Source organism: Sarcophilus harrisii, chromosome 4 (genome assembly GCF_902635505.1).
Source record: "Sarcophilus harrisii chromosome 4, mSarHar1.11, whole genome shotgun sequence".
NCBI lineage: Eukaryota > Metazoa > Chordata > Mammalia > Dasyuromorphia > Dasyuridae > Sarcophilus > Sarcophilus harrisii.
In genome coordinates, this window is record NC_045429.1 from 94389979 (window position 1) to 94410373 (window position 20395).

Genomic DNA, 20395 nt, shown 5'->3' on the forward strand with positions numbered 1-20395 from the left:
ATTCCTTAGCCAATACCAAATAGTTTTGGTAACTGCTGCTCTATAATATAATTTTAGATCTGGTACAGCTAAGCCACCTTCATTTGATTTTTTTTTCATTAATTCCCTTGAAATTCTTGACCTTTTGTTTTTCCATATGAACTTTGTTATTTTTTCTAGGTCATTAAAATAGTTTTTTGGGAGTCTGATTGGTATAGCGCTAAATAAATAGATTAGTTTAGGTAATATTGTCATCTTTATTATATTTGCTCGCCCTATCCAAGAGCATTTAATATTTTTCCAATTGGTTAGATCAGACTTAATTTGTGTAAAAAGTGGTCTGTAATTTTGCTCATAAAGTTTCTGATTTTCCCTTGGCAGATAGATTCCTAAATATTTTATATTATCAGTAGTTACTTTAAATGGAATTTCTCTTTGTAACTCTGACTGTTGGATTTTTAATCTTGTCATTTGATAAGTTCTTCTGATTCATCTCACTTCACTGTGCATACATTGATACAAGTTTTCCCAGGTTTCTCTAAAATTGTCCATTTTATCATTTCCTAAAGCACAATAATATTCTATTGCATTCACATAACTATCTCCTTTTATTAGTCATTCCTCAAATCATTCCTTCAGTCTTCAGATATGTGATCTACTGAGAAAGCTGCTATAAATAATTTTGTATATATTGGTCCTTTTCCCCTTTGGCTTTACCTTTCTAAATGCTCACAAATGTCCTTAATTATGTGTTCAATAATTTTTCCATAAGGTTGTGGTTTGGACTTGGAGTCAGAAAGAATTGAGTTCAAGTCCAGTTTGGTTATTTTCTAACTATATGACTCCGTAAAGATTTTTTTTCCCCCAATTCTCTCTGATCAGGTTTCTTATTTGGAAAATGAGAGAATTGGACTTAATTGTTTTGAGGTCATTCAATTCTAGGTTTATAATATAACTACAACATGACTCTACGAATAACTTGTCCACAGTTATATGATAAGTTAAGTGGCAGAATTAAACCCAGGTCATCTGATTTCAAGTCAAATCAACAATATTTTTCAAACATCTTCCATGTACAAAACACTAGGTGAGCTACCAGGAGAAACACAAAATTTGTGTCTAAGACACAATGCTCTCTTTTCTAGGAAAGGGCAGCAGTTCAAGGAGGATGAGGGAAAGGAAAAAGAAGAGGTAAGAGAGTCCCATATCCTCCTCCTCCTCTCTTCTTCCTCACTATATATATATAAATATACATATATATATCACACACACATCACTTGAAGGTTTACAAAGCATTTTATCTGTATCATTTAATTTCATCTGACAATCCTGAAAGGTAGGTACTACAAAATAATTATTTCATTCCTTCCCCCAATAGAATCTAAGCTCCTTCAGGACAGGGACTGTTTTGTTTTTATCTTTGTATCCCCAGTGCTCAAAACAGAGCCTGAGGAATAGTACATGATTAATAAACACTTGTTGAATGAAATAATCATTTTCACAAATAAAGATTCTGAGATTAGGAGAGATTTACTGACTTTTCCAAGGTCCCATAACATAGACAATAGTACCCATTAATTAAATTTAAGAGTTACAAAAAAAAAGAGCTGTGGTGGATGGGGAAAAAATATTTCCAAAATAAAGGGAGATTTCTTGAAAAAGATGAGCTTTGATTTGTACTTAAGAAGATACTGGAGTTCAACAGGCAGAGAAGGAAGGGAGGTCATTCTCTAGCCACTAGAAACAGCCTGAATAAAGGCATGGAAGTGTAAGAATACAATCTATAATCTCATGGGGACAGAGAGTTGTCCAGTCTATCTGGAAAAGAATGAGAACTTAATTATATGAGATAACACTAAAATGGTAGGGTAGAGATAGATCATGAAAAGTTTTGAAATTCAGACAAAATAGTCCAAACTTTACTTGGGAATTAATTGAAAACCACTTATACCATTTTTGAGCAGAAAAATAACATAACCAGATTTTTTTTTCATAAGAAAGATGATTCTGGCATCAATACGAAAAATGGATTTGGGAAAGGGATCAAGATGGATTGGAGGAGGCAATTCCAATAAATTTGAGGAGGAAAACACCATCTACATCCAGAGAGAACTATGGAGACTGAATGTGGATCAATACATACTATTTCCACCTTTTTTAATTCTATTTTTCCCTTGTGATTTGTGCCTTTTGTTCTGATTTTTCTCTCCCAACATGATTCATATGAAAATATGTTAAAAAATGAATGTACATATATAACCTAAAAAAGGGGAGAGAAGATCTATAAGAAAGCTATTGCATTTATCCAGATGGTTAATATTAATGAAGTGAGCTAGAAAAGACAGGCTAGAAAGGAGTGGAGCAGGTGTAAGAAATGTTTCTAAGACAGAATTGACAAGACCTGGCATATGAGACTGGGTGTAAGAGGAGAGGAAATGGGGAAAACTGAAAATTTGGAGTGTGTGTAGATGAAGGTGACAAGGACATGGACAGTAAATTGTGCCCCATGATCATCAGCTGAAGGAACAGGGAGTATTTAGTCTAGAAAATCCAAGATTTCAGGTGGTGTGGGAAATGGAATATAATAATAATTATTAACGTCTATTGGCAATTAAATAGAGAAGTGAATAGTACACTGATTTATAATCAGGAAGACCTTTATTTCTTTGGATACTTACTAGATCTATGACCCTAGTCAAGTCTTTTAATATACATCAGCTTCAATTTCTTTAACGACTTAAAATGACTACTTATTTGGAATGAGGTAGAAGGATTCTTCTTCATGTTGACTTAGGTTACATCTGAACATCCTTCCAAGTCCAACATCCTAATTAAAGACAAACCAAAGTTTATAAACATGGGATAATGGATGGACAACATCATGTGGATGAAAGCCATAAACTGGAATTTGTATTTCAAAGGAAGACCAGATTTGAAAAAGAAATAAGTTCATTTGAAGATATGTTGACTATGATGGCTGACAAGACATCCCGGTAGAAATGTCTTGTAGCCAGTTCGGGATATGGGTCTGGAGTTCAGAAAAGAGGTCAGGACTAATGATTTAAATTTGGGAGTCAATTTCTTTGGGGTTGGTAGTCGAAATCCTGGCAGTGAATGAAATTCCCCAAGGAAGAGAGTAGGGATGGAGAAGGGAAGAAGGGCAAAGACACACCAAGAAGAACTAGGAAAATATCATGTTCTTGAATCTTGAAGTGTTATCTAGCAGGGGTGGTCAACAGTGTGAAAAGTTGAAAAGAAGTTAAGGAGGGATGTGCACTAATGGTGGTGATGGTGAGGCCACTGGAATTGGAAATTAGGAGGTCAATGGTAATGTAAAAGAGACCAGTTTTGGTAGAGAGCAGGAGGTCAGATTGAAAGGGTTGTAGGGAGTGAAATTAAAAATAACAAAAACAACTTTTGCAAGAAGTTCAGGGAAGAAGAGATAGAAACAGCAGGGAAAGCTTTGGAGTTTTTTAAGGGCTGGGAAGACCTTACCATATGTGAAGACAGGGAGAAATCAGTGTAGGGAAGACTTAAAATATATATATAGAAAAAGGAAGAATCTGGGAACAAGATCCTTGAGGTACCAGGAGGGAATGAAATCAAAGAAACAAGTACAGGAATTAACTTGAATAAAGAGTAGTGATAGTTTCTTTGTGATTTGAGAGGGGGACAGAACATAATAATGCCAAGAAAATTTAAGGAATGAAGGATCAGAGACTGAGGAAACTCATAGGCAGATGGCATAAATCTCTCTTTTTTATTATGAACTTATTCTGCAATACACATGACCATTTCAGTATGCAAGAACTAAAAAACAATCACCATAACTTCTTTTTGCTTCAATTTTTTTTCTTTTTTCGTTTCTTTCTTTCTTTTCTTTTTTTTGCAAGGCAATTAGAGTTAAGTAGTTTGCCCAGGGTCATCTAGATAATAAATGGTCAGTATGTGGGGTCAGATTTAAACTCAGATCCTCCTTACTCCAGGATTGGTGCTCTATCCACTATCCATCTGGCTGTTCCCTTGCCTCAATTTTCTTATCTATAAAATAATGGTGATAACAATAGCATCTACCTCCTAAGGTTATTGTGAGGATAAAATAAGATTATATACTTAAAAGGCTTTGCAACCTTAAAGTGTTTTACAAATGTTAGCTATTATATGAAACCATAAAATACACTTAGATAGCTTGTTTAATGTATATTCAATTTAATAGTAGTAACAATTACATTGCTTGTGCCATCTTCTGAATTTTTTCTCCTATTTATTTTAAAGATACTTTATTAATGCTTCCTTCTTTTTTCTTTCCTTCCTCCCTTCTTTTTTTTTCTCATTTTTCTTCTCTCTTCCTTCTCTTCTTTGTTTCTCCTTTCCTCCTTCTTTCCCTCTTTGCTCCCTCCTTTTCCCTCCTTTCTTTTTCTTCATTCCTCCCTTCCTCCCTCCCTCCCTTCCTTCTTCCCTTCTTGCCTTCTTCCTTCCTTTTCTTCATTTTTCTTTCTTTCCTCCCTCCCTCCCTCCCTCCCTCACTTCCTTCCTTCCCTCCTTCTCTCCCTCTTGTCTGTCTTTCTTTCTTTCCTCAATCTCAGTGAAATAAAAGAGCATTAATTGGGAGTAGGAATTGAGAAGAAAGGCTTGGAAGAGCCCCTATGGGCCATGACCTAAGGAACTGATAAGGGAATAGTAGAAGGCTTCTCCAGTACCTCTGAGGCCCTAGCTAAAGATCATATGCCATGAATTTGTAGTAGGTGAAGGCCAGTGCTTTTCCACAGCCGCTTGCTGTCTCTGATGTTGAGGAAGAGGAGAAAGCCAAAAACAAATACTATTATCTTGTGCTGTGCTCACTGCCAAGAAAGGCTGCAAGAGTCCAGAGGAGCAAGAGGTTACTGAGAGGTGAGCAGGCTCAAGGAAGGTTTGGGAGCCATAGTATGGAAGAGAGCCTGAATAGGGAATGGGACTTTCAGAAGCAGAGATGGGAACAGAGGGGTGAAGAGAGTACTCTGAGCAAATCAAAGTTGTGAGAAAAGGTAAAGGGACTGGCTTTCTAGGGCATGTTCAGATAGAAGATAAGGCTTGCAAAGATTATCCAGACAATGGGAGGCTTTTCCCTGAGCCACTGACCTTAACTCTCTCAACAATCTCACCCCAATGTGTCCTAAGCCCCTGACTTTGCATTGGAGAAAGAGATTTCTTTCCTCTTGGGTAGTAAGAGACTATTCTAAGGCTCATTCCCTGATGCCTTCCCTCAACCCACTTCTCTGTCCCATCATCTCCCCTCTCCTTGGTCAAAATGCCCATATTTTCTTTGCCATGTATTGAATTTCCTTCTCCTTTTGAATTCTTCTGATTGCCACTAGCCATGTTCCTAAAAAAAATCTGAGAAGAAATCCCATTTTTTAAAGCTGAATCACCTACAAAGTGAATTTGAAAACCTTGTTATTTGCTTCAGTGGGCTAGTGATAAAGCCTGCATCCTCCCCCCTGATGGAAGCGGTGAACTTGAGGTGTAACATACGACCAACATTGTCAGCCATAGTTGGCATATGGAAATTTTTGTTTGACCCTGCTTATTTGGTACATATGAGAGCCTTTTAAAAATAAATTTTAGGTGGGAATTGGTTAGAGAAGGAGGATAGATATACAAAAAAGAGAAAAAAAGAGTCATTGAAGTTTCGAGGTTTTTTTATTCAGAGAAGAGAAAGAAAAGCAGAACAGCTTTGAAATCATGATGAATTTATTTTATATTTTAAAACAAACTCTAAATAATAGAGACAGTTTCCTATACATTTCTTTATATATGAAAGGGCTTATATTTATTGGTCATTGTCAAATTAGAAGAATAATAAAATAAAAATCATGAGGCAGCAAAAATTAGAAATAAAAGAATCCTGTAAGTCCATTTTTTATAAGGTAAAGAATCTTTCTTCAAATTCATATTGCAGGGTTGGGAGATGTGAGGAAAGAAAGCGACAGAAAGAGAGGGGACAGACACAGAGACGGAGAGAGAGAGAGCAGTGCATTATTCTGGGAGTAGAGTTATAATTTCAGTAATGTTGCAAATTCATTTTCAGCAGACAGTCACAGTCCCTTGCTATACTTTAGTTTCCACATCTGGAAAAAGAGAATTGAGCTAGGGTTCCACTAAGTATCCTTCCTTAGTATAGCTGCATTAGTCTGTGGGTAAAAGATCTAGACTTGGAGTCAGGAAGATGAGTTCAAATCCCATCAAATATTTATTAGCTACGTGACCTTGGGTAAATCAACCTTGGTTTCCCCATCTATAAAAATGAGGATATCTAGATAAAAATGAAATAATATTTTAAAGCACTTTGCAAACTTTAAATTAATATAAGTGCTAGCTAATAATAACAGCTCAAACAACTATATAAGGGCTAACTATTAATAATACAGATGATTAAACTGAGGCTGAGAAAGTTGAGTATCTAAGGAAAGACTTAAAACTCACATCTTCCTTATTCCAAGTCTAGCTCTGTGACCAACTATACCATTATCATCATCATGATGCTCTTTCTATGAAAAGAATGTTATACTCTTCTACAGCAAACATATATTAAGTTTACCAAGCAATTAGGAAACAAAGACAAAAATTAAATAGACCTTGCTCTCAAGAAGCTTATATTCTATCCGTACATTCTTTATAAATATAGACAATCCCCCACTGTTTGTCTAAGAGAGTGTATACCCAGATGATAACTCCCTCTCAGCATCCTAAGGACTCAGACCAAATATGAAGATCTCTTTAAGCCCCCTGTGTTATCTACATAACAACTTCATAATAATATAGGGGGTTCAGAGCATTCCAGTTCATCTAGAGGCTCTTCTCCCGAAACAAAAAGATTCTACTCTATGCCATAGAATCTACCTTCAAAGTTCTCCCATTGTTCTAGGAAGGAGATGCTATAACTGTCTCCTTGGGACAAAGCTCAGTTCCTCTCCCCTCTCCTTCTTGTGACAGCCAGAAAGGAGTTCCTAAGTCTAGTCTCAATACTTTTCACTACAGCTTGAATCTATTTCTTTTTGTCCATTTTAGCAGCTGGACACGATTCATCTCATCCCCATAAAACATTTTCTATTTGAAGGGTCCTCCTGGGTTTACCAAGGACTTTCATCCCTATTATCTATCTCTGTTTCCTTAAACTAACCCTGTGAGGTAAGTGATTATTTACAGTGGGCTCTAGCTGTGATATTACTGGTATAAGGAGTTCCTGGTGAGGAAATTCCCTCTACCAAACCAGACTGACAACTTCTCTGCAAAGGTAGATTCTCCAATGGGTAGAATGCTGGACCTAGAGCCAGGAAGAGCTGAATTTGGATCCTGCCTTAGATATTTATTCATTGTGTTATTTAAGGCAAGCCATTTCTCCTCTTCTGGCCTCAGTTGCCTCACCTGTAAAATTCAAATGATAATAATATCATCTATCTCACATGGGTTGTTATAAAGAGCAAATTATACACACACATATTTGTATATATGTTATATGTATATGGTATATGGTATATATATCATATAATTATGTTTTACATATAAATTGATCTTCACTATATATATATATAATATGTATACACATACATACATATATATTTACTCTGTACATAGCTCTTTACCATCCTTAAAGCACTATATAAATGCTATTTTTATAATCTTAAAAAGTTCACTAGAGGCACTAATGATGTACACATGGCCATCCTGCTAAGTGAGGAAGGACTTGAATCCAGGTCTTGAATCAGCACACATGTTAATATTCCCATTTTGCAGATAAGAAAACTGAGGGTCAGGGAATTGTGATATACTCAACCTACTAAGTGTCTGAGTCTGGACTTACAAACCAAGCTGCCTGCCTCCTAGTTCAAGGATGTTTCTTTAGGCAAGTCCTCTCTTTCTATGTCCTAAAACATAGGAATTAGATAATGTTCAGCTAGACCCTGTTGTTGAGTTATTTTTTTTTCAGTCATGTCTAATTCTTTATGACCCCATTTGGGGTTTCTTGGCAAAGATATTGGACTGGTTGGCCCTTTATTTCTCCAGCTTCTTTTACACATGAGGAAGCTGAGGCAAACAAGATTGAATGACTTGCCCAATGTCACACAGCCAGTAAGTGCTAAGCCCCATGGCAGAGATTTATGAGCTGTTGTTTCCCATTGAGACAAGGACTAGATCTATATTATCTCTTTCTGCACAGGCCAAATACTCAATAAAAAACATTCCTCTGATGATGTTTTCAATACAGTTTTCAAAACTAAACAAGAACCTGAGAATTGGTACATATCTGGGAAGAATCTTCTCCATTATCCAGCTTCTTTTTTCCAGACTCAGTAACTTTTAGTTCCCTGGACTTGTCCTCTAGGCTTTTTTTCTCAGTAACCAAGCCCCTTTCTTAGGCCAACTCCTGCTAAGAGGGGTATTTCTCAGTCAGAGGTCAGTCATCCTAGGAAGGACATTGAAAAACTGGAGAGAAGGAAGAGACCAGAGAGGACCAGAAAGCATACCACGTGAGGACTGATTTTTAGGAACTGGTAATATTGAACATAGAGAAGAAAAGATTTGGGAGGACATGAGAGTTATTTTCCAAGGACTTGAAGGTATGGTAACAGAAAAAAAGGATTAGACTGCTTTTTCTTGGCCTCAGAAAGGGGAACTAAGCATTGAATGGAAGAAGCAAGGAGGCAGATTTTGGCTCCAATGTAAGGAAAATCTTCCTAAAAACTGAAAGTATCCAAGAGTGGCAATAGGCGGTAATAGGTTTCTCATCACTAGAGGGGATTTTGATTTGAGTTTCAGTAGGTCTAGATGACCTCTAAAGTTCATTTCAATTTAGATTCTGAGACAAGGCTTCCCCTCTAGAGTAGAGCTAGCTCTGTCAAGGGAAAATCGTATCACTGCCCGGTAAGTCACCTTTCCCGAGACTGAGTTGGAGTAATCTTCAAGACTCCCCCAGGCCCTGAAAAGCCACACTTCCCACAAGCTCTCCTCCCTAAATGAAGTAACTTATTTATCCAGCCTCTTCTGGAGCCTTATATGGTATTAGCTTCTTATTGATCAGAGCCTAAAAATGAATCACTCTGCTCGGCTAGTCCTAGTCATCCAGGCCCAGGACATCTGCAGCTTCAGCCCTCATATCCCTAGTCTGCTTCCATCATCTATCCAGGGTATTTGCAGGCTGATAAATACTGTTCCCCCTCTATGGGAATATGAATATCTTCATTAAAAAATGGAAAAGGATCTACATGTATAAAAATATTTGTAGCATGTCTTTCTATGGTTGCAAAATATTGGAAATTGAGGGAGAAAGGGAGAAAAATTTGGAACTCTAATTTTGTAAAAATGAATGCTAAAATGCAGTGGTTCTTAAAGTATAATCTAGAGAATCCTGGGGATCTCTGAAACCCTTTTAGAGGGTCTACAAATTCAAAAGTAGGTTTTATTTCCAATATGGTAACTGTCTATAAATATAATCCAGATAAACAAAAACTCTTTGGAGAAATTCTCAATAATTTTTAATAGGATAAAGATACTGAAAACAAAAGTTTGAGAACCACTGGCTAAAAGGTTTTATATAATTGGAAAAAATAAAATACTATCAAAAAGTAATCAAAAACCTGAACAACCTTGAGAATAGGAATGTATTTTTTATTTGTATTTTTAGCACTTAGCCTGGCACATGGTAAGTATTTAATACATTGTTGTTGTTTTCAATTTATGCATCTCTCCTATGTCCAGCTCTGAAACCATTGGCTCCCTTTGTCTTCTCTTTCCTTCCTAACAAGATACCAACTCCAAGAAAAAATGTGATTCCAAGAATTCGAATAGCTATAGATATCTGAATAAAAGAAAATGGCTAAAACTTAAAAACCTTTAGAAGGCATTTTTTTTAAATCTTGGGAAAGTTGAAGTTATGCTTGGAGGTACCCTAGGTGGATATGGAAATGGGATCTACCTGAGCAAGTGAGAGGGAGGTCAGACATCAGTATGAATTTCCAAATATTGACTACTGTAGAAAAAATTATGCTCTTCAATGTCGAGAGGTACTTCTCCTGATGTGATTCTGTAAAATAACTGTCAGATATTGAGACAGGGTAAATGTTAAAATGATCTCTGAATGCCTATAAGCCTCCTGCACTTGCAGGAGCTTTTAATGAAGAAATGAAGAAAACAGAACTTCAAACAAATAATAGCAAAAACAAAACCAATGCTAAAGCATGCTGGGTAGTTGGGAAAATCCAGGTTCAAATCTAACATGAAGAGGTGATGTTAGGCAAGTCACTTAGCTCCTCAGTACCACCAAGCAACTCTCTAAGATTTTCATTTGCTGAGAAGGTAGCAATCTGCAAGGGCATAAGTATCTTACCTGAATTCCTTATATCAATGATTCGGTATTTATAAAAAATAACAAAAGAGTCCTGCCTTAGTCTCACAGACTGAAACAAAGTGCTCTATCCTTGATCCCCTCCCAATAATTGGATTCCTCTTCTGAATGTCCTCTTTAATTCTGTTCAAAGTAGGGCAAGCCCTCAGAAAGCTGAATGATAGAAAAGGAAGCAAAAGTAAAATGAGGATGTTTCCTTCTTTCAGACACAGCCAGGGAAGTTTTCACCCCCTTCCTGGGACTATTAAATCCTTTCCCATCTGAAAAGGAAGCCTTTCTTGGACCCCATTCTGTTGGTGGTACTAGAGCAGAAAGCCCAGCATCCTGAGGCTGGAAGGAAACGCAGAAGCCATTTAGCCTAATATACCCTCATCCACTCCATACACTCACTCACACACACACACACACACACACACACACACACACACACACAAAACTTGTTTGTTTTTTTTTGTTTTTTTTTTTTTTTTACAGATGATGAAAATGAATCTTTTAAAAATTAAGTGATCCACTCAAGGCCACAGAGCTTTAAAATAAGATCCTGTGACATTAAATTCAGAACTAAAAGGTTCTTGAAGTCCAGTTTACTCACAGATGAGGGAGCTCAGAGTTCAAAATAGTTAAATAACTTTCTCAGGCTCACACGACTTGTAAATACCAGAATTGGGATCTTGATCTTCTTCCTTTTCCCAGTATAGTCTGCTGCCTCCTTTAAGGATCATAGGATTTTGAGAAAATTAGGTCCTTGGAGATTTTCTAATGAGTCCGGAAAGAATCATTCCACAGACATGAGGAGAAATTCGGTTTTTGCCATCTTTAAAATGGGGCGACTTCCCTCTATATACAGAGATTCTTCAAAGTGTGTCAAGGAACACTTTTCTCAAGACTGGGGCATACTTTTTTAAGTTTAAAAAGCCAGGTTGCTGTGTGGGGGCAATGTCCATTTGCAAGCACTTATTGTGAAGAAAAGCGCTGGTCACAGGAGTCAGAAAAGGGGTTCTCATCTCTGTTCTGACTAGGATGTAACCTTGGCTGAGACCAAAAACTTAGAAAGAAAAGGAGCTTTAGAGATTTTCTAAGAGAGTTAGTTGGCAGGCTCTGCCTCTGCCATTTACTAGGTGTGTGACCACGGTAAATCACCCAATCCCTCTCTGCACCTCAGCTACATCAAGGGGCGAGGGGTGGGGGAGAGTTACTGGATGAGCTGATCTCCAAGTTTTATACATTGTGTTTAGTAGATAGAGTCCTGAGTCTGGAGTTAAAAGGCTCAAGATCCAGTTCCATCTGAGGCATTTACTAAATTTGAGACCTTAATTTTCATCTGCCTCAGTGTTCTCAACTGGAAGATGGGAATAATAATAGACCAACTGCTCCAGGTTGTTTTAAGGATCAAACGAAATAAATTTGTCAGGTGTTTAGCAAACCACATAAATGCTATTATTGTTGTTGTTGTTGTTATTGCATAAGGTCACTTAAGGCTATAACATGCTGAGATTACCTCTAATGGGGGATAAAGAAGCAGGAGACCAGGCACATCTGGTTAGTAAATTAAAAGGGCTGGGCAGGGCCCAGTCTGGGAAATAAATCAGGGCAAGACTTGAGCTTCCATCACAATGTTCAGGGAAATAATTAACCCGGGGCCTGGACTGCTCTGTGCCAGCCTGTCTCACTTCCCCTTATTACCCCCCACAGCCCAACCTTAGCTTCTCTTGCCAAGGTGAGAAGGGAAGGAAGAGCAGAAACGGAGCAAAAGGGCAACTGAAGGAGCCAGAAAAAAGAGAAAATGTCCCCTCCATCCGCATCCAGGCCTTGATGGAACATGAGGCTGGGCTGTTCTACCAAAAGCCACTTTCCCAAGAACATTGAATGCTCTCCACCCCTACCCAAGCCCTTCCTGCTCTGTCCCAAGGAATCTATCTTCTGCACCCATTCCCAGTGTCCTGCTCAGGCTCCCCAGGAACTGGCATGAGATATTGATAAGAATATTGGCTGGGTTTGAATCCTGGTTTGCTACTTAACTTGCTGCCTACGGAAGCTTAACTAAGTCATTTAATGTTTATGGGTCTCAATCTTCTCATTTGTTTAAACAAAAAAGAGGAAGTCAAACTCTCTAATTCAATTTTAAAAGCATTTATTAAGGTCCCCTCAATCTCTAAATCTATGATCCTATTGGCAATTAAAATCTGAAAATGTGGCCCAGCTCCTGGGTGGTTTTCCCTAGTCCTCTTCCTAAATAGGCTTGGGCTGTGGCCACACTGGCCCCACCCTCAGCCCAGCCCCACCCAGCAAAGAGCTGGGGGCCCTGAAGAACAAGAGGCTCAGGTTACAGTGATGGGTGACTCACAGATGCTTCTCACTGCTTGTTTTTTTTTTAATACAACAAGAAGCTTCTCTTTGCTCTAGGTGTCTCACAGGGGTGATGATGGTCCATCAGCAACTGCCAATGCCCAGAGGGGGCAGGCTCCAGGAGGGGATCTAATTCCTTGGGACAGGGCTAGGCAAAGTCAAGTGTAGGGACTGCTAAGCCTGCTATAAGGAAGGGATTCCTGAGCATTAGCCACATTCTGGGGCATGGCCCTTTCATTAAAAACAAATAGTAGCGTGAGAACAAACCTGAGGTCTCACTCCAAGCTTAAAAGTCCCCATAAATACGTCCTCAAGGTCTATGTGGTAGTTGGAAAAGATTGAACTCAAAGTCCACACGCCAGAACCTTGTCATGATTCTGCTACTAATTATGACCTTGGAGCATGTGACTTAATTTCTCTAGGTCTCAGTTTCCTTATTTGCAAAATGAAAAAGTTATACTAAGTAATTTTTAAGGCCCCTTCCAACTTTAAATACTAAAAATTAAAGACATTCTACCTCAAAGAATTAGCAACTGTTCAACTGTAAAATGGAAGCAACAATACATATACTACCTATTTCTGAGTTTTGTTGAGTAGGAAAAAGTAGGCTTTGAAAAAACCTTGAAGTATTATACGAATGGAAGTTATTAGTATTTTTAGAAACATATTCCCACATATATAATCCAGAATGATGGAAAGACCAATGAGCCAGAAATCAGAAAAGCTGAGTGCTAGTCCTGAAAGCTGTGTGGGCTTGAATAATTCCCCTAATTTATCTGGGTCTCAAGTTCCTCATTTGCAGAATGAAGAATGTTCCCTAGATGATCTCCAAAGACCCTTTCTGACTTCAGCCTTCTAGCATTCCTTTTCTATGTATCTGTACACTGAGTCATTCCTCTCACACACATAAACATACAGAGGCAGGTATACCCACACAGAGAAAGCCATATGCTGACATACTCACAGAGTCCAAGGCCATGCTCCCACTGGCCACACCCTGATCACAGCCCTTTCCTGGGGCATCTCCACCAGCCCTGGCAGGCAGGGCCCCTTTTCAGAGAGTTGACTTCCCTCCTTTTGGGCTCACTGCCAGGATCAGGCTGGGAACTCCTTCTCACTTACTTTCTAGACCCCACCAGCCAGCATCCTCTGCATTAGACATTAGGAGTTTCTGCCTGGTAAGGTTAATGGGAGTTGGGGGTTGGAATACCCTGAGGTATTTGCTTGCTTTTGAATTAGGGCCTGGACTCTAGTCTTTACCTATTTTATTTGAAGTGAAGACCCTGACCCTTTCTGGTTCTTGACTCACTTGACCACTCACTACCTCCCCCAGATCTTGAGGTATGGAGACAGAAAGAAAAAAGAAGGATGTGATGAGAAATTTCTGGAAGAAATGAAAAAATTCAGACTTGACTGGGGAAGGGAGCTGAGGAACAGGCAGAACCACCCCCTATTTTCTTTACTGACTTGGATCTATACTTCCCTCCAATCTCCCAACATATGCATCAACCTCCATCAGCCTAATTCTGGCTATCATCCTAGGATCTGAAGGACCTCAGTTCTACTTCTGATGCCATGTTACTGTGTGACCTTGGACAAGTCCTTTACATTATGTAAATCTTAGTTTTCCCAACCTTGAAGTGGAAAGGAACATATATAGATTATTGATATAATTGAATTGATGGGTATTTTATATACCTTAGGAAAAAAGGTTAGGGAATCCATTGCCTGTGCTCTTTCTGATTGGAAATTCATCTAAACTTAGTCTGACCCTGACATGACTTTCATAATCAAATGTTCAAGGTTCTGAGTTCTCTTGCCCTTTCCCCAGTTATACTGAAAGCTAACCCGGAACATGAGTAAGCTTCCAATTCCAATCCAAGTGTGCCAAAGCTAAGTTCTGTTTAAGAGAGGTTGAGGAGTAAAACATCTACCTCCTGATGCATACAAACACACACACACACACACACACACAGGGTCTCTCCTCTGGGCCATCATATATCCTAAATAGTGGCCCTTATCTAAGCTGTCTAGATTTTTAATTTTCATAGCATCACTGTGTTCTGGCCAGAAAATGTGAAAATGAATGAGATTAGAATCCTTGTAATGATATACCACTCTGAAGCAACCAGAGGCCATGAAATATAAGTATCAGGGACATGGCCTTCCAACTTCCCTTCACAAACATCCCTCTTGCATGTGTCTTTCTTAAAAAATAATAATAATAACATTCAGACTACTATGCAGGAGGATGAAGATGGCTCAGCATTCTGCAATCCCCAGTCTCTGAGGCCATAACCATATGGGGGGGGGGGCGACACAGGATACTTGAAGAAAACCCACACTCATGTCTGGAGGACCTAAAGTTTGGGGGAATCCCAGCTCCACTTTCCAGATGTGAGCCTGCAAAGACTGGGAGAAGGAAGCTACAGGGGCTGAGTTAGAGTGCTAAATTTCTTAGGGCAAATCCACTTATACATTTTACCTCCTTAAAATGAAGGGTTTGGATTAGATCTTTAAGCTCTTTCTAATACTATCATTCTAGGATTTTTCTGATTACCCAAGCAGGACAACACAGGGTCCAGGGAGAGGAGAAACCTGACCCAGTAGACTGGGTCTGACCTAGTCTGCTGGCTCTACTAATCTTTTGTCCAACTCATAATTCCCCTTCCAGATCTCTGATCAAGAAAAAAGAATAAATAAGAAGAGCCGAGGTGTTGAGGGCCTCTCCTACACCTGGAAGGGAGCCAGGATTTCCTGCCCCAATCCCCCTCAGATCTCTCCCTCTCCCCTGTTCCACTCACCTTGACAGCGCTGACCAGTTCTTCCTCTTAATAGACATTGTCACTGGGGAGCTTCGTCCCGCGAGCAGTACCCTCCTCCTCCTCCTCTTCCTCCTTCTATTTGGCTCCAAACACCTCCTACAGTTATCCACTCTGTGCCTTCCCTCACCTGCCCCTGGGTCCCTCCTCCTCGCACCAGCCCAGTGCCCAGGTGAATCACATGGTCCCTTATCTCACCCCCCGCGCGCTCAGACACCCCCTCTCGCTGACACTAAGGACTCCGGCGCCCGGGTCACACCTCCCCAAGCAGAGGGACGCTGGGCTCCTCCGACCAGGGGGAGCTGTCCGGGGCCCTTGGCTCCCGTATCCGGAGGTTCCCAGGCGGGGACGGTGCGGATAGACGCCGGGGACCGAGCTGGGGCTGGTTGGCCGCCCCGGGCGAGGGAGGGAGACTTCCTGCTCAGAACCAGTCGGACCAGCTGGGGCTCAGAGCTGCCTCCCCCTGCAGGTGGCGCGGGCTAATGGGGGGTGTCAGGGGAGCCGGGCTAGGGGACGAGAAACCCGAGGATCGGGGTCAAGCTGATCTCACCCGCTCAGCTCGGCTGCCGGTAAACCGACTTAGCCCAGAGAAATCCAAGAGCAGGAAGTGAAGCGGAAAAGGTAGAGTGGGTACCGTAATGTCATGTCTAAAGCACGCAGCAGCACCCCCCTTCCTCCTCCCCCCGACACACCCTACTCTTGGCTTTAGAACCCTTTCATTGAGCGGAATATGCAAACAGTTCCCACTGCCTCCATCTAATTTAGGCTCACCAAACTATAATGAATTAAGCCACACACCAGGTAGAGAGCATAGGGTACCCTAAAATCTTTCCCCCCCTGCTCTATGAAAGATTGCCGGAAAACATCAAGAGTTCTAAGGTAAGCGATGGAAATGGGAGTCAGGGGAAGATGTACCTCTCAGAAGAGGTAACTGGGACATAGGTATCTAAAACAGCATTTGAGTCCATAGTCCTGGACTGAGAATAGGATCACAGAATGAATATTAGAGCTAAAAAGAGCCTTAAGAGATTATTTTATTCCAACCTTTTTATTTTCATCAATGAAGAGATCTCAGCCCAGAGAACAGGAAGTGACTTTCCCAATATCAAAAACAAGTAGAAGAGCAAATACTTGAACCCAGGACTTCTGGCTCCAAATTCGCAATCTAGGCTGTTTCTAACACCATCTAGTGACAGTATCCTGGGCCTGGTGAAGTACCAGCTACTGTCTGCTCCGTAGCAGCCTCATTTGGGGTGAGTTTGGAAGCTGGGAGTTGGGAAAGTCTTATCTCCTCTAAATGAGCCAGCAAGTACTGAAAAATTTTCTATACTATAAAAAACTATAAAACTATAAAAACTATAGTTTTTATATAGTTTTATATAGAAAAAAACTATACTCTCGGTGAGTATAAGAAAGTAGCACAAAGAGAGGCAGCCCAGGATCAGTAAGTCATCATTTTGTGTCTGAATCTCAGTTTCCTCATCTGGAAAAATGAGGGAGTTGGAGTTGGAACACCAATTTTAGTGTTCTGTGATTCTGTGAAAAATGAAACTGGGGTTCAGAATAAGAAGGTGAATAGGGAGATAGGGATCCCCATGCTATCCCCTGCTTGGATTACCACTAATCAATCAATCAACAAGAATTCATCATGGATCTACTAAATGCTAGGCACTCTGCTAGGAACTACTCCAGGTAAGACCAAGCAAGATACATAAAGATAGAAGTGAAACAATCTCTGTCCATGAAAAGTTTACATTCTATTGAGGACTGGATACTGGCTAGGTCCTTTGCACATCAGATTACACAGACCTAGTGTAGAAACTCTTGTATAAGACAGAGACACTGGCATGGATGCAAATTGATTTCTAAATAAACACCGCACAAATGCAAAGTCTGTTCCACTATCTTCTTCTCCAAGGAGTATCCAGAATTCCAGCTCCCTCAAGAAATCTTCCTTTAAGACATAATATGAGCTGATATAAAGTGAAGTTTGTGGAATCAGGAGAATATTGTACATAGTAAAAGTAATATTGTACAGTGAGCAACTGAATGATTTAACTATTCTCAGCAATACAATGATCCTACACAATTCTAATGGATTTATGATGAAAAATGCTATCCACCTCTAGAGGAAAAAAAAACTGATAGACTATATGCAGATAGAAGCATACTTTTTAAACTTTATTTTTCTTGTCTTGGGGGATAGGTTGTTTTCTTTTAGAATATGGCTATTATAGAAATATGTTTAGCATGATTTCATACATATAATCTTTACATTATAGATATAATATATATAAGATATAATATAATGTATGTAATACATTATAGATTATATACATAAATATTATACAATATATTATATTATAGCTTGCTTTCTCAAGGAGGGGAAAGGGAAAGAGGGAGAGTATTTAAAAAAAAGCAAATGTCAAACTTTTTTTTTTTAAACTTGTGATTGAGAAAAATAAAAAAAATAAATTTTCCTGTACTGTTAGGAATGACTCACTTCCTTTTTCTGGGCTTCTGCTGCCTTTTCTGTCAAAGGGAAGGGTTGGATTATGTCAGTGATTTCCACCTTTTTTTTTTTTAGAATGAAGACATTTTTTTCAATAAAAAAATTTCTTAGCTACCCGCTCCCCATCATGATAGCAACTGTTCTATCTATAACCATAGACTGAGATGGTACACGATAAGAAAAACATTATTATAAGATTAGTTTTTGTGTTTTATTCCTCATATCAGCCACTATATGCATTGGAAAAATAGATATATAAATGAGAAATTCTGTTTATTTAGAATAAAATGCAATAGGGTCGGACAGGCCAATAGGATCCCAGTTTTCTAGAATGATTATACATCACTATTCTTCCTCAATCACATTGTTCCAATGAAACTGTCTTACTTGCCGTTCCTTATCCTTCTGTCTCTTCCTTTGTATACATGGTCTGTTTCCCATACATGGAGTGCTCTTCCTTCCCTATCTCCATCTCTCAGAAGCCCTAGTTTCTTTCAAAGATTAGTTCAAGTGCTAATTTACTCTCTAAAGTCTTTCCTGACTCCCTCCTCACCTATTGTGCCTCCCCTATTTAGATCCTTAAAGTGAAGGACTCATTTTTGTCTTTGCATCTCTAGCACCTGGGACAGTGCCAGAAATAAAATAGATATTTAGTAAACACTTGTTGATTTCTTACTTAAAAGGTGACTCGTTTTAGCCTGAATGTAATGGCCTGGAGTCTCTGCATTCTTTTCCCCTGTACAGGGCTAAAAGATTAGTAAAAAAAAAAAAAAAAAAAAAAAAAAAAATCTAGAATTAGAAAGGAACTTATTGATTATTTTATCCAATTCTTTTATTTTACAAAAGAGAAAACTGAGACCTAGATTAAGTGACCTCCTCAGAATCACACAGATAAGCAATTCAATGAAATTCATCAAGCTACTATATTTCATACCTTGTGCTAGACTCTAGAAATACAAAGACAAAGAAAACAATCTGTTTCCTCAAGGAGCTTACATGGGGAAAAGATAAAAATTCCCATATATGGGGCACCCATAGGTGGTGCAGTGGATAGAGCACCAGCCTTGAAGTCAGGAGGACCCGAGTTCAAATCTAGTCTCAGACACTTAACACTTCCTGTGTTAGCTGTGTGACTCTGGGCAGTTCACTTAATCCCAATTGCCTCAGCAAAAAAAAAAAAAAAAAAAAAAAATCCCATATATATACTATATGTGTATATATAGCATAAAATATTGATATGCCTATATAATATGCTTTATAAATATGTAATTTTTATAATTTAACTTAATAACTTAAATGTCTATATAATAATTTTGGGAAGATAGGAACAGAATCAACAAGTAGAAGGATCAGGAAAATCAGGCTGAGGGGAGTGGCCCTCGAGCTTCCTTGAAGGGGAGTAGACAGTGGAGAAAGCAGAGCCAGGGCTCTTCTCATCTATCACTGGTGATGGTAATAGAGTTAAGCTTTAGCTAAGCACTATGCTAAGTTTTGGGCTTATTTAGTGGACTAGCTTCAGATAGAGGGAGCAGTGGGCAGTGTGAGACACCATTAAAGAACAGGTAGTTGCCTTCATGCATATGACCTTCAATAGAAACAGCTTTTTTTGTTCTTTAAGGAGGGCCTGGGGTGCTGGACCAAGGGCTAACTACTCTGCTCAAATGAAATATCCTATGAATGTGCCTTATCCCTTCTCAGAAGATGATCTCATTCTGATTATGGGAGTCTGACTTGAGTGTAATGAATGAATAAAAAAATTTGCTTTGTTCAAAGTCAAATGCCTAACCCCTGGGTGGTGGCTCTGGTTGTTGTCCTTTGTAGATAAAGAAAATCAAAATGACATCGCTATGTTGGGGTCAATGTGTCTGATTGGACCAATATGAGCTTGGAAGGTTCTACCTCAGATCAGACACAAATAGTTCATGTGAACATTTAGAATAGACAACTGGTATTTAAATAGAAAAGTGAGACAATCCCTGTTCTCAAAAATCTCGATTTCTAATGTGGTTTAGAAACAGAAACAGAAAGATCTAGTGTTTCTTAGGGGACAGCAGCTAGGTAGATGACAGTGGATCTTCTTTAGCATCATTTGCTTTGATAAATTCATACCCATTAATTTGACTGTGCTAAGCACTTTGAGGGGGAGAAGTTTATTATCTGGGTCTTCAGTACCTCTGGTTGAGAGATGTATTTGCATTTTGAGGACAGGGACTATACCTTAAATTTTTGTATCTGTCAAACTGTCCATCCTAAAGCCAGGCACATCACAGGTACTCAGTAAATACGTGTGAAAGATTGGAAGTAAGAATAGAGAGAAGACACAGTGAAACACACACAGTATCCCTCCTCAAAGTT

The 20395-nt window shown here is 39.1% G+C and overlaps 1 protein-coding gene across 1 annotated transcript in view; it reads right to left on the minus strand.

Moving 5' to 3' along the window:
* LAD1 (ladinin 1) overlaps positions 1-16139 on the minus strand; it is a 35749-nt gene extending 19610 nt beyond the window's left edge. The window contains exon 1 of the mRNA XM_012547800.3: positions 15511-16139. Coding sequence (XP_012403254.1) covers positions 15511-15548 — 38 coding nt within the window. The 5' untranslated portion in view covers positions 15549-16139. The remainder of the gene's footprint in view (positions 1-15510) is intronic.
* Between the last annotated feature and the right edge of the window lie 4256 nt (positions 16140-20395).